Genomic DNA, 12,783 nt, shown 5'->3' on the forward strand with positions numbered 1-12,783 from the left:
TTCAAATATAGTCTCATTTTCACTGCTGTAGCATGAACATTTTTGCAGTAACAATTCAAACAGGATTGCAATCTGTTCCAACTTTTTTGATTTCAGACTTTTAACTTGAGCCTGAAGTTCAAAGTAATTAATAGAGGAACTTCAAAATAATAGCCGCTGTTTCAGTTAATGTCTGATTCCTTCCATGCTGCAATTGAATCTTTCAAAGAGATACAAGTCTGAACCAATGTTCTGGACTCAGAGGGAAAGGCACATTTGCAAAACAGTCCTCCCACGGTCTGGTTACATCGCTTCCTGCCATTTGGCCTGTGAATACTTTCAGCACTGGGCATGAAGTCACCACCGTGTCTGCAGTGATAGCGCTGATGAGCTCACTGGGTTACCAGAGGGCGCAAGCTGTCAATGCATTGCCTCCTCCAATGGATTTGACCTTCCCTTTGTTGGTTACTGCTTAAAATCAGGCCCTATTTTTTCCTTTTAAATTCTGTGTAGGTAATAGAGCAATCATGTTCTCTTTCATTTGATTGGAAACTGTGAGGCCGTTATGCATTTGTGGCAAAATAGAATTCAAGATTGAACAACAGTAAGTAAGCTATTACTCAGTTTTAGACACTGAAGGTTTTGCTTTGCAGAGAGCCAGCCAGGTCCATAAAGACAAAGTCCTTGACTGTCTTAAATGCTATTTAAAAGGTGGTCAACAATAATAAAGGTCCTGCAAGTGTGACTTCCCTTTTCTTCAAATAACTGAGATTCATCAAAAACAATTATGTTAGCTTGCTCTGGTGAAGGCTAGAAGTCTAAGTTGGCTGGCTGACTTTTAATATCTCTTTTGGGGGGGTTCTAGGTTCTCATTGTGACCTTGAAGAATGATAACACATCCTATCATCTTTTTAATTTTTTTTCCCCCTCCAGGTAATGCCGAGCCAAATAACCAATCCTGGAGATGCCGAAGAGAAGAGATATTCTTGCCATCGTGTTGATCGTGTTACCCTGGACTCTGCTCATCACCGTTTGGCACCAAAACGCTATTGCTCCACTCCTCGCCATCCGAAAGGGTACGCAGCACGCTGCACTCCACTGACGATATCGAACTTGAAGTGGGCCCTCGAACTTAACACCGTACTTCAGGTTTAGACAACAGGCTGTTCACACAGAGACACTTGAAAGCCATGACCATCAGCTTCATCGGAACTGAAAAGCACTTGTCCGGTCACTGTAAACCTCATCAGTCAGGGATGATTTTGCAGTTACGGATGAGTTGCATATCCACTCCATTTGGGAGTTATTTTTATTCCACATACTCAGTCTGTCAGAATAGAACTGCTAAGCTGCAATTTTTCTTTTTTTGTTAGTAATAACTTGCCCAGAGTTGCATATTATAAAACTAAATCCTTCTGCAGCTTATCCATTCACATAGCTTACAACATCAATCCATATCTTCTTGGTGTGACACACAGTATCCAGTATAGAGTTTGTGTCAATCAAGCATTTGAGCCAAACCTTTGCATGTTATAATTGGCTCAAAGTCATTGCAAATTAATTTCAGAGACTGTTGGCAATTAAAAAGCATAAATGTGTCCTATTGATTAACTTCACCAGTGTTTGGTGCCTTCTCTGCAAACCAGAAAACCAACAGTTTAAAATGTCGAGATTCCTGCAGAATAAACACACCCAAAATAAAGCAATAGCAAATCAATAGAGCAATCTGCTCTCTTCCTGTAATCTCAGAAATGCACATAGAGGGGTTAACAAGGAAAACAGGCTTATGAGCTATGGGAGTCTGTACTGAACTTACACATGATTTGACTCAGCGTGTTTTTGCAGGTTCTTCAAACCCTCTGAATACAGTCTGATTAGCTCCTTATCGACTAAGGTAAATTAAAAAATGAAAGTAAAAGGTTACCAAAAATAAAAAAAATTGTACATAGTTAAGTAATTTTAATTTCTCATGGAATACACTAAAAATACAATAACTTTTTTTTTCAATGACAATCTAACCAAGCTCTGTCCACAGGCTTCCTTTTGTGTTCCTCTAAAAGAGAAAAGCTAGAGATTTATTGGCAGCATGCTCACTGGCAGCCTCTGTTGAACATCTGGCCATCAGAAGATTGTGTTAATCTTTGTGCTGCAGAAAAAATCCCCTTTTATGCTGGAGGTGCGACTAGAGCTCAAGAAGAAAAGTGAAAGATTGCCATGCGCTGTGGCACAATAGGAAGAAATGAGCAACCTTAATGACTCTATAATCACATTCTGTCCGTCATGACCAAACTATTCAGGCCAAAATATCACAGCCTTCACCGAGGGAGTCTACTCAAAATGCGTCAGCTGACTGATTCGCTGCGTTTTGTGCAATTCTAAAGAAGGTCAGACTTTTGAAAATGAGCCTCACCTTCCCACACATAAAATGGAAAATGATGTACTGCACTGACATAAGCTATAGACTTAGCACACAAACCTCAGTTTCTGCAGTGATATGCGATGTAACACTAAGCACCATTCCAATTTTAGGTTGTGTTACCTAAAACTTGCCCTAAAACCCACACAGGGTGTCTTATGAAAGCGTTTCCATGAAAAACCTTCACTTTGCTATTCTGTCTGTCTGACATACAGTATGCGTATGTGCAGGTCATGGATGCAAAGAAGATACCGACAAAGTATCAACAAAACCAGCAGATTTTCAGTAGAGAAGACCTCGCAGATTTCTTGATGGCTTGACACAAGAGTTTGTACCTATGGCCTTTAATGAGAAATGGCAGAATCCAACATTATGTCATTGCTGTTTGACTCAAAAGCTTACAAACCTCCCTGTAATAGCACACATGTGGATGTGGATGTTTAGGCCTCTCTGAAGTCAAATACATTTGAACTGTGAACACTGGGTCTAGAGCAGGGATATCAAACTCAATTGATGGGCCACATACAGCCCACTGTGATCTAAAGTGGGCCAGACCAGTGAAACTCCCCTTTGTCGTAGTGTAAAAAAGTTTAACACTTAAACCCTGAGATATCTTAATATAAGAAGAAGAAGAGCAATTTCAACAATACATCTCAGTTTTCTACAAGATAACGAAACTCTCCAAAGATATCCAGCGGGCCGGATTAGAGTCTTTGTTCAGCCGATTCTGGCCCCCATGCCTTATGTTTGACACCCCCGGTCTAGAGCTAGGACATCATTTAGCAGCTCCTGACTGTGAAGATAATACTTTGCATGGCAGATGGGGAATGGCAGGGGATGAGAGAGTCTGTGGTGGAAAAGGCATGTCTACCGCATTTACATACATGCCTTTTTTCCTTCTTTAAAAAGAAAAGCCCAAAGGCAACACCGGGGGAATAGCAGGGCTCATCCCTCCCTCGTCTTGCACTGTCTCTCTGTCCATCAGCTGTGTTATCCTCTCACGGTGCCTGCTTTCGCTTTTTGCAGCCTGTCACCACCTAGTAAAAGAGATCTTTATCATTCCAGAGAGGCTTGCAGTCCGCCACCACCGGCTCTCAGGTACACTTTACCCCCATTGGGTTTAAGTCACCTGAGGCAAATATAGAAAAAGCAGCTCAAGGTTACACTAATGCCTTACATGTCTTCTTATCCCCACATCTACAGATGATGGTGTCGAGGGCAAGAGGGAGGCAGGTGGCCAGGCGCAGGACTCCAAGGAATACTGTGCCTCAGATAAGGACATTGTGGAGGTGGTGAGGACAGAGTATGTGTACACGCGGCCTCCGCCCTGGTCCGATGTGCTGCCCACAATCCACATCATCACCCCCACATATAGCCGGCCCGTCCAGAAAGCTGAGCTGACACGGCTAGCAAACACCTTCCTCCATGTCCCCAACCTGCACTGGATCTTGGTGGAGGATTCCCAAAGGAGAACGCCTCTTGTCACACGACTCCTCCGAGAAACGGGGCTAAACTACACCCACCTCAATGTAGAGACACCCAGGAACTATAAGCTGCGAGGTGACACTCGGGATCCCAGAATTCCAAGAGGGACTATGCAGCGGAATCTGGCCTTGCGGTGGTTGAGGGAGACGTTCAATGCCAACAACAGCCAGCCTGGAATCGTCTACTTTGCTGATGATGATAACACATACAGCCTGGAGCTGTTTGAGGAGGTCAGTGGCTGAACTGTAATAAACATAACAAAGTTGAGGACACATACACGTTGTTTGTGGGCAGGAATCAGAAAGCGTATAGCCCACACCCCCAATATGACACGAAGAGAACTTATAGTTTGAAAGCTAAGCAGAAAAGCCAATCCAGCTTTAACTGTGTCCAAACTGTCTCTCTCTTTTTACTGCGAGACAGATTGGTCACCTGTCCATGGTGTAACCCTGCCTCTGTCCCTGAGATAGGCTTCATGATAACTTCATGAAGCTAACTGAGTAATTGTTCTTAAAAATATCAGTGCAAGTACATTTGCAGATGTAGGTTTTTGTTCAAACATACACTATCCGTGTACTCAGACCAAAATGTGATATCATTTTAAAATCGTCCCTAATACTTATGTTTGGTGGGGCAGTCGCAGCACTTTCACCAACTTGGCAAATATGCTGCCAGCTCTTATCTAGTTATAAAAAAAATCTGTTACTCTCAAGCTCCATTAATCTTTCAGATGCTCAACTTGAGTTTCCGAAACACTAACCACGTGCAGAGTTGATGATGGGTATTTCAGGGGGAATAAGAAAGGCCTTAAAGCTCAGAAGCCATTCAGCTATAAGAGGAATGACTGGAATTCTTAACAATGTATTAAAATCATTTTATGCACTGCATTAAAAATAACTGATTGCACCTTTAAATAGTTATGTGAGCAATATATTGTGTCTGTGCTTTTGTACATGGCATACAATGTGTATTCTTTAGAGAAAAAGGACACTGAACATTTTTAAGTTCTATATAAAATAATTCTTGATATACTGCATGGAGTGCCATATATTATCTATCTGTGTTGTATATACTCACTGTTAGAGGAGAGGTGGTGAGGCGTGGGCGGATTTGAACCATAAATTCTTAGTTGAAGTACTTTAAACTCTTAACAAGCACAGTTGGGTTCTGAAGCCAGTTGGGAGAAGTTTGGGCATGTAATTAGTACATCTCAGGCCATCCATCTTGACATCAGTTGAATTACCTGAGCGGACACGGTCTAGGTACTCCGAGTATGTGCCTCAAGTCTTGTTAGTAGTGCCGACAGGGGCCGTAGTAAATGGAGCACTGGTATTGACGGGGCCTGTCATTACCTTTCCCTGGGAATCAGCCAAAGCGCTTGGTCTCGCTCAAAGGCTCTCCATCACCTCCAACGGGCCTATTTATGGTCCAGAGTAATGGCCCCAAGGGGCACGGAGAGAGTCATGGAGAGGGAAAGGCAACACAGAAAAGAATGAACAAAAAAAGAGGTGACAGTAAGATAGACAGGGCATGGAGAGTTGGCTATTACTGCAGTAAAGATGGTAAATGTTATTAAACAGGGACTCAACAGGTAGACACATGGGTGACCCCTTCACCATGAAAAAAGCTAAAAAAAAAACACTGAATCATTTGTATTTACTAATTGGCAGTACTGCAATACATTCTGACAAACTAACATTGTTAATGTCATTGAGATTTAGACTTACCAGACACTTTATTAGGTACACTTTGCTGGTACTGGGTTACACCTCGTTTTGCCCTAATTGTTCATGGCATAGATTCAGTGCTGGAAGCTTCCTCAGAGATTTTGTAATTTTCAACTGCACATCCACTTTTCAATGATCCATGCTTGCACCGGGCAATGTTTTTCCAATCTTCTGTTGTTCAACTTTAGTGAGTCCATATGACCTGTGACACTCGGTGTGGTCTTCTGCTGCTGATGACCGTTTGCTTGAAGGTTTTGATGTGTTGTGCATTCAGAGATGTTCTTCTGCACACCTGGATGGATTGTGTGGTATCTGGTATATGTGGTATGGTATGTAAGTGGATATTTGAGTTAATGTTGTCTTCCTATCAGCTCGAAACAGTCTGGCTATTTTTCTCTGACCTTTGGCATCAACAAGACATTTTCAACTGCAGCACACTGGTGTATTTTCTCTTCTATGGACCATTCGCATTTTGTTGTATAGAAAAATCCCAGATGACCAGCAGTTTCTGAAATACCCCAACCAGCATGTCTGTCACCAACAACTATGCCACGTTAATAGTCACTTAAATCACCTTTAATGATGCTGATGCTCAGTTTGGTCTACATGCCTACATGTACTGCATTGCTACCGTGTAATTGGATGATTAGATGTTTTAGTGTACATTTAAATGCAGTGTTTTAAATATTAGTCAAACATACAAAATGAGACATTAACCCAAAAAGCAGCTAGCATCCAAAAAGACTGCATCACAAAAGACTACATCACAGATGACTGCCAAACACACTTGCATGCAGTTCTTTTAAAGCAGCGGGAAAAATGTATATCAACAAGCAACAGCAATTCACCCCAGCTGGCACAGACTGACACAGACACGGTACACTTCAGACACAATACTCTGTGGCAGCAGGGTAAAGTCATTGTCATCAGCTGCTATAGAGGACACTGCCATTACTGCCACCGACACATAGCCGGTATCTGAATTCAATCTCAGTCTTTCATTCCAGCAGCAGTTACTTTGGCAGACTTTGGTGCATACTGACTGTTATTAAGAGCCTAGTTTTTAGGTCAAGGCTTAATGAAAACTTTATGAAAAATTCATGTACCACAGTAAAGACCTACATACAGTATATTATTGAGGCCTCATGAGATGTGCTTTATTCCCAAGCTCCAAAAAAAGAGAAACCTATTTACTGTTTATCATGCTATTGTTAAGACTGTTCTCCAATTTAGCTGTCAGGCAGGCTGTCGGCCACTTAAATCCAAGAGAAAAGAGCAAACCAGCAGTTTAACAGAGCTGGATGATATTGACAAAAATATAGCATCCAGACACATCAGTCGTACCATTATATTTGACTACTGGGGATTTGAAAAATGCATTTATTCTCACAACAAACAACCCAAATAATAAAAACATACTCATAAAATCTCTATGTTAGCTAAAGGTTAACTCATTCATTGGTTTAAAAGACACCTAATTTGAAGCTCAGATAGAATGCTGGTTGCATATGCAAGCCAATGTGTCCCTTTGATTTTCTTTATTGTTGGTTGTGTAATTTGAATCATATAATGAGGATAGATTTTCTAATGAAATGAACAAGATTTCAAAACCCAACTATGTACTATGCAGATTTAACTATGCACATTTCTATTGTTTGGATCAAAGAAAGAAACAAAAAACTAAAGAACTAAATCCACAGACACTACCAGCTGCAGCAGTGGATGACCCTTCTGTTTCTCTTATCTTCTCTGCACCCTTAAGGATTGATTAATGCATCTGGATGCTTGCCTTCTTTTCTCTGCTAGAGTTTGGGGCTCTTTTTTTTTTTTTCCTGCTGTCAACAATTCTGCACTCAAACACGAAGCTTAAATGCACACATTGGCATTCAGTCACAAACCAAAACATCACTGAAGAGAAAAAAGAAAAGAAAAGCTGTATAGATACATCATATTCACCAGAATGAGGCGGGGGTGGGGTGGGGGGTGGGGGGGGGCTTGGTTGCATTTTCATTTGCTTGGCTGCCGGCTAAAGAGGGATTTGTGCTACTTTACTCCAGCTGATATTCCCAACAGAAGCAGCAGGTGTTCTCATTTTCACATGGTCTGTGTAGATGGGGAAAGTGACAAACCTCTTCACGCTGCCTGTAAAGAGCCTGATTCATTGCCTGTTTCCTATTGTTTTGAGTTATACAGTTAGGAAAGGGAAGCAGGCAGGCATTTTTTGGGCAATATGATGGATAACTTTACTTGTGGCCGGACTGTAAAAGGGGGAAAAAACAGCAGCTTTTAAGACTCAAACTCAGATGTTTATTAAGGAACAGCCTATTCTCACTCCCAAATCTTCACACCTGACCAGCCAATGAAATATAAAAAGTGATAATGGTGCGTAGTGGGCGGTAGGCACGGTGGTGGTGGCATTGATCACAGGACTACCATCATGAAAACAGTGGATTAGATCCTTCCTGTAGTGTTGTGGTAGTTCAAGATAATAATGTTGTTCACAGCATTGGAAGAAGTCTCTTCCCAGCTGGAACAAGCTTCCTCAATTCTTCTGAAGCACTTCCAGTCTCATGGCATCTGTTTCCATTAAAGTCTACCTGACTACTCTGTGTGTTGGAGTGTGATATCAAAAGATATCAATTGTTGTGAGATGATATTGGGAGTGATCCCACCCCCTAAACAGGAAAAGAAAAAAATGAGCATGAAAATCCCTTCCACGTGTGACTGAAGCCTCAAAGTTAAGATTCATTTATTAAGTGTAGACCGTGAAAGAATCAAGCAACAATTTGGCAACTGGAAACTACAGAATTTCACTTAAATGTTGTTTTCCAAACAAAACCCTGTTGATAAAAAGGCAGGATAATGTCATTTCATCTCAGCTTTGAGACGAAGCCCCTTAAGCGTAGCAAAGAATGCACCTGACTGATACCCAACAAGCTGCAAAAATGTACACCCCCTCAGTATAAATTATCACTATCATATACGCACATGCATGTAAGCATTTAATTTACAGAGCTCATTAAGATAGTACAGACAGCCCAAGCTTATCTGGGTGAGTCGAACAGTCGTTTCCCCCGAAGCTCAAATCCAATCATTCCCATAAGCCCCCGGACTGCTCCATGCTGTTCAAACCACTTCTCTCTGATCACCCAAGCTCTTCGCACAGCAGCCCATCAGATCACACACCAACCTGACGCAGCAACTCATGCGCACTGCGATATTTGCATGTGATTTGCACAAAATCGCAATCTACAAATACACATTTAGACAAGTAAGCTTGGGTGTTTAATTCAGCTCAATTGTATAAATAGTACAATGTCGCGACAGCAGTCATTTCTGTGCCTGAGACATAAAGATCCTACAGCATTATAGAGGAAAACCCAGTGATCCCCTGTGAGCAAGCGCTTGCTTGGGAGTGGAGAAAAGGGGTCTTTATAACAAGAACAAACCTCAAGCAGAACCAGACTCAGAGAGAGCAGCCATCTGCCAAACCCAAATTGGAAGCTTGTTCCTCAGGAGACGAGCCTGAGAGCTGAAGGCTCTACCTCCCATTCCACTTTTGATTACTATAGGAGCCACAAGCACGTCTGCACCCTGTATGAAAGTGAAGTGCTCTGTCGGGGTAATACCGTGCTATATAACGTCATTAAGATATGATGGGCTTGGTCCTTATGTGGAGACATATTTCACGTTCTGTTCTGACGGGGAGCATATGGTTATGGATATTGCCTCCATGTGTTCTCCTATCATCTATGCACGGAGGCGCTCTATCTTACAGACACACATACACCTTTATTTTAAATTTGGCCTTCCTATGGAGAGGCACCGGCATCATTATTTCTGCTGCATTGAGTTTGATTAAATGACTTTGCTGTTTCTAAACCTTCCTCTTCCCTCATTATAAAAATGTACCTTTTATGGCTGCAGCAGCTCTTTCTAGAATAGCGAAGACTCGCTGAGCAGCAGACAAAGAAGAGGGCGGCAAAATCGTTTGATGCTGGAAGATTAAAGGATGGGGGGGGGGTTAAAGAAAAAAAGAAGAAGAAGAAGAAAATGGTGGCTCTGCGCCTTAAAGAATTTCCTCAGCCATCCAGCTACCAGGGCCACTTGCTCTAATGGCTCTGCTACTTCAAACCCTCTTGGCACTGCCCCGCGCTTACTCGCTTTAGATGCCTAATTATCTCATTGTAGGGCAGCTGTTGAACAGTGTGTGTGATCTGCCTTCATCTGACAGCATGTCAGCTTCGCAGGCCACAATAGCTTGGTCAATATTCTTTCAGAATGAATAGCAGCAGCAGCTCTAAAAAGCCTCTGTCCGTGCTCTGCTGTAAAGCCAGTGGCTGATGCTCAAATACTGTTTCGCTGTCATGTATGGTTTTTCAGTTGACTAATTCGCTGTCTTCCCTTGTCTGTTTCTTCCCCCCTCTCTCCTCTCGCTAGATGAGATCGACTCGGAAGGTTTCTGTGTGGCCTGTGGCCTTTGTGGGTGGCTTGAGGTACGAATCCCCCAAGGTCAACGCAGCAGGTAAGGTCTACGGCTGGAAGACGGTGTTTGACCCCCATCGGCCCTTTGCCATCGACATGGCTGGCTTTGCCATCAACCTGAGGCTCATCCTCTTCAAGCCACAGGCATATTTTAAGCTTCGCGGGGTGAAGGGAGGTTACCAGGAGAGCAGCTTGCTCCGGGAGCTTGTCACACTCAACGACCTGGAGCCGAAAGCAGCCAATTGCACTAAGGTAATTTCCTTGTTTTTGGGGGTTAGTTTTTCACATGTTTACTGATGTTAAGCAGCTTGCCTTGAGCGGTTTGTATTTCAGGGATTTGCTTCACTGTTTGTGAGGATTTTAAATCCTACAAGACAGAGAGCCTTAAACACCACTCTGCTTTTTTTTTCCCATGTAAAGGGTCGCAAGCTTTACAGGCTGGGAACCACATGATTTGAAATGTTGTGGAATAATGATGTAACGTAAAAACCGAAATGGAAAAAACTCATGTAAAGGTCCACAAACATGTACATGTTGTAAATGTACTTATCACAACTTACCATAGCATTATAACATAACAACACTAACGCTAAGCTGGCTTCATACTCCTTTTTTGATTCTAATGGGGACAGCATAGTACAAAATATATTTGGTATCCAGTTTTCAAGACTATAAAGTATCATGTGGCAGGGCGTGGTCTGTAGCGCCGCTGCGGGGAGGCTGACACACCGGAGCTGCATCAGCTCATCACACCTTCCCTGCATTTAGGTCTGTACTGGATCCTGACTGAAGCTGTTGTTATTGGTGTGTGTGTGGCTGGCAGCTGAAAAGCTGCAGCCGAGGAGTGTTACCGAGAACAGCAACCGAGAATAAAGGTGTAACAATGTGAACCATGTGGTCAGGTCAGCCATGCATAGTTTACATACCAATTATGCAGTATTGTGCTTCCATCGAGCTTGCCTTTACATAGTGGGGGTTTTTTTGTCTTTTTTGTAGCTATTGGTCAAGTGGTCATCACCAATAGTTCCCCAGGACTTCTGGACACTTTTAAAAGTTTGTTTTCTTTTTTGTTTTGTGTTTTGTTCATTTTCAATCCTAATGATTTTCAGAGGAACTTTTTTTGTTTGCTTTTTTTAAAGACATTTTACTGACTTGTGAATCATTCAAACATAAAAAAAAGCCCCTAACCTAATAAATCACTGCACCTATTTCCAATTTTCCTTGCAAACCTAAAAGAAAGGAAATACGGGTGGGATAAGAATTCTGCACAGTATCAAAAGCAGTTGAAGGCTCACATTCCCAGACTTAAGCAACTGGACTTGTATTTGACACCAATGGAGTCGCCTCCTACTGGCCATTAAGATTCAAGATTCTTTATTTGTCACATGTATAGTTATACGAGTACAACACGCAGTGAACGTCCTCAGTTGTCGGAGGTGGTAAAGGCGCTGCCTAGCCTTTTTGGACTGGACCAGGTTTATGGCATTTGTGTGTCCGCTTGACTTCTTTAGATTCAATACAATTTTTTTATATAGTGCTAAATCACAACAAGGGTTACTGCAAGGCACTTTATATTGTAACGTAAAGATGCTACATTATTATGGAGAAAATCCCAACAATCAGACAACCCCTATGAGAAAGCCCTTGGTAACAGCGGGGAGGAGAAAGCGTCCAGCAGAACCAGGCTGAGGAAGAGGTGAAGGGAGGGAGACAGGACAGAAGACACACTGTGGAAGAGAGACAAATTTTAATAATAGTTAATGATTAAATGCAAAGTGGTGTATAAACACATAGAGTGAAAAGAGGAAGTGAGGAGTGAAGAAACACTCATCAGTGCATCATGGGAATCCCCACTCCATAGAACCATTATGCCTGTGCATAACCCGCCCTGACAAGTTTATATGTTTTTAAGTGCTGAATCATCCCTCTAAATGAATTTCACCAATCATTTAGACTAAGAAGAAAGAGTGGAAAGAAATCCACAATATGTTTTCTCGCAGCGTTAAAATCAAGCCCCCTGCTGAGCACCATGGTCGGCAACAAAGAGAATTATTATTAGTTTTCACAAGTTATGTAATAGTAATTTTTTCCCTCTCTTTTTGCTGCTCAACACTATTGGAGCCAAACTGTTGTGATTATGCAGAAAAAATAAAAGCATTAGCAATGAGAGTGTGACTTTCTATAAATAATCAAGAGCGTCAGAGAAGCTGTTCGTAACAACAAAACACAGAAAGTCTCCTTCATAAGGGAGGTCTTATTAATTATTAAAGAAAAAGTTTGACATTTTAGTGCACATGCTTACTTATATATGACATTTTAGAGCTGCTGTTTCTTTCCTTCCAGCCTTTGAGCTAAAGATAAGCTAACTGGCTCCTGGCTTTTGGATTTAGAATAAACAAACTTAATTGACTGAGCCCTCAGCCCCAATCCCTCTCTCCGGGGAAAATAAAAAATCCTAGTCCTCTTTGAGAGTCAGAAGGTGATGTATTTCATGAAAAAACGTGATGGTTTTCTAATGGTCAGAGTGTCTATAAGTTTAAGGCTGGTGCAAAAAAGTTGGAAATCATTGATTATATTTCCCACGCTGCCCTCGTGCTCTCTTCCACATCCACACACACACTTGAGTCAGTAGCTTGAGGCTAACAGCAGCAGCAGCAACACAATTTTTTCTCAGTACCCGCTCCACCATTC

At 42.0% G+C, this 12,783-nt stretch overlaps 1 protein-coding gene across 6 annotated transcripts in view; it reads left to right on the forward strand.

Moving 5' to 3' along the window:
- The window catches only part of b3gat1a (beta-1,3-glucuronyltransferase 1 (glucuronosyltransferase P) a), an 86,041-nt gene that overhangs the window by 69,871 nt on the left and 3,387 nt on the right, over nt 1-12,783 (forward strand). For 4 of the 6 annotated variants that reach the window (XM_039598274.1, XM_039598276.1, XM_039598277.1 and 1 more), the window contains 4 exons: nt 913-1,055; nt 3,422-3,493; nt 3,599-4,110; nt 10,048-10,344. In XM_039598274.1, the coding sequence (XP_039454208.1) occupies nt 944-1,055; nt 3,422-3,493; nt 3,599-4,110; nt 10,048-10,344 (993 nt within the window). In that variant the 5' untranslated portion in view covers nt 913-943. The remainder of the gene's footprint in view (nt 1-912; nt 1,056-3,421; nt 3,494-3,598; nt 4,111-10,047; nt 10,345-12,783) is intronic. The other 2 variants (XM_039598278.1, XM_039598279.1) reach the window with 2 other exon arrangements.

The sequence above is a fragment of the Oreochromis aureus genome, linkage group 14, assembly GCF_013358895.1.
Source record: "Oreochromis aureus strain Israel breed Guangdong linkage group 14, ZZ_aureus, whole genome shotgun sequence".
NCBI lineage: Eukaryota > Metazoa > Chordata > Actinopteri > Cichliformes > Cichlidae > Oreochromis > Oreochromis aureus.